Raw genomic sequence first — 1865 nt, 5'->3', positions numbered from 1 at the left:
CTAAGCACTTCTCCCAACCACCATTTCCTATATTTCACTTTGTTCAAACAGACAAGAAATATATACATTATAATATTTTAATTTTAGAATTTAAAAATCTTACATATGTCAAAGAGTTTTGGACAATTAGTGTAGTTGAATGACTATTCAATAAATTCATCAGAATTCAAGGTTTCTTTAGTATAGATATCTCAAGTTTATAAGAATCCCAACAAAATCATGAACTAAATATCTTTAACATAATGAATATCCTTCAATTATCACTTGAGATCACTTGAAAAGGATCTCTGTCTCTAAGCACTTATCCCAACACCATTCCCTCTATTTCACTTGTTCAAACAAACAAAAAATTTATACATAATAATATTTTAATTTTACAATCTATGATGTATTTAAATTTTATTTTTTATAAATAACTCTCCATATTAATATTTACAAACTATAATATGCAAAACTCTGTGAATACTTGCAAGAAAATGGGGGAGTAGATGCAAAGACTACTCTAATTGCCATGAGCACAAGCTCTCCTCTGCAGTTGTAAGTGTGCATTTCATTACCTCGTTACATATGTTCCCTGAATACAGATTCCTCAGTTTTCTTTTCACAAAATGTCATTGCAGACCTTGCTGTTCACCACAATAACAGGGCAGTCCGCATTCTGAGTACAATAGTCAGTCACGCTTCCCAAAAACACCCTGCACTTCACTTATGTTTCAATCAATCACAAGCTTTTCTCATTTCTCTTGCTCAATTAATCAAAAGGAACATAAAGCAGACAAATGTTTTACCTCTTGAAAAAGCCATGGCCATGACTACCCAAAACCAGAAAATCAGCTCCAAGCTTATCTGCAGCTTGACACAACCTCTCCTTTGCCTCACCAGCAATTACCTCTGTTTCTGCTTCCACCTGAACTTCAAAGCCCACAAATTCCCATTATTTTCCATCATAACAAATGCTAGAGCTATCAGAAGATACTCAGTCCAAGAGATCAATCAGTAGAGTAGTGTGGAACCATATCTGTATAGATTCATTGTTTCATACTGAACAACAAAATAGGTTTATAAATGATAGACAATAATTTATAAAACCACTCTAAAACAATTTACCATGAAATAAAAAGGTTATTAATATATAAGTTCATTTCAAGAAGAAACTGAAGAAAACATAATACCCACATTGTTGTTCTTGCAAATAGCAAGAGCCCGCCTGAAAATCTTTTCTGTGGTCCTACGAGCGTCAATCTCCACAAGATTCACAACATCTGAACTGAGCATATATGCTGCAATGTCACACCACGCATCAGATCAAAATATCAACAGAAAACCCAAACAAAAAAGAAGGCCCATTGTGCTGAACATAAAGAGAAAAAACCTGTGTAATACAATACCGGGTCCTGCAGCAAAGAAATCAGTTGGCTGGACGTGAAGAATAATGCAGTTGTTCGGCTTCTCAAGCCCTGGTAAGAGATATTTGCAAGCCCATAACAAAGCCCTCATGCTTTGCTCAGACCCATCCACGCCCACTACCACAGTCTTCCCTTTGCCTCCCATTCTCCAATGTTTTTCATATACTTTTCTATGATATTCCTCCACGGATTCTACTTTCCAATCAATATACCCAAACTCCGTTATATAGGGTTTTCCAAGCTCCTATACATAGGGTTTTTCCTTGGTAAATAATATATTTTTGGTTTTTTCCAAAATTCATTTATAATCTGAGATGAATTGTAGAAACAAGTCAAAATTTATGTTGTGTGCTTAAACCTGAGAGCGACAAACAGAAGGAGGGACAGGTGGAAGAAGAGTTTGGTATAAGTTAAAAGAACTCTCCATTATTGAATACTTCTAACCACCATGAGATACTG

General features: G+C 35.0%; 1 protein-coding gene across 2 annotated transcripts; it reads right to left on the bottom strand.

The window, feature by feature from the left end:
• Window positions 1–389: 389 nt before the first annotated feature.
• Window positions 390–1600, bottom strand: LOC149542651 (universal stress protein A-like protein). Of its 2 annotated transcripts, none has more exons than XM_089797538.1 (4): window positions 1389–1600; window positions 1177–1280; window positions 789–907; window positions 390–705 (listed from the first exon to the last, which is right to left on the bottom strand). In XM_089797538.1, exons 1-4 carry the CDS (start codon window positions 1549–1551, stop codon window positions 672–674), a joined length of 420 nt encoding a protein of 139 aa, XP_089653664.1. In that variant the 5' UTR covers window positions 1552–1600; the 3' UTR covers window positions 390–671. The 2 variants fall into 2 exon arrangements, with proteins under 2 accessions (XP_089653664.1, XP_089653663.1); XM_089797537.1 differs by having other exon boundaries at window positions 390–695.
• Between the last annotated feature and the right edge of the window lie 265 nt (window positions 1601–1865).

The sequence above is a fragment of the Cupressus sempervirens genome, chromosome 8 (genome assembly GCF_028749045.1).
Source record: "Cupressus sempervirens isolate cs-2001-9-10 chromosome 8, ASM2874904v1, whole genome shotgun sequence".
In the NCBI taxonomy this organism is placed as follows: Eukaryota; Viridiplantae; Streptophyta; class Pinopsida; order Cupressales; family Cupressaceae; genus Cupressus; species Cupressus sempervirens.
This window is presented reverse-complemented; position numbering and strand designations above follow the sequence as displayed.

Bases quoted from the DNA above. Each gene is read 5' to 3' on its own strand.
- LOC149542651 (XM_089797537.1), bottom strand. From the start codon at position 1,551: ATGGGAGGCAAAGGGAAGACTGTGGTAGTGGGCGTGGATGGGTCTGAG. The intron at 1,281-1,388 runs GTATTGTATTAC...GTGACATTGCAG, and splicing joins TTTCTTTGCTGCAGGACCCG to CATATATGCTCAGTTCAGAT. The intron at 696-788 runs GTAAAACATTTG...AGTGAAGTGCAG, and splicing joins GGCCATGGCTTTTTCAAGAG to GGTGTTTTTGGGAAGCGTGA.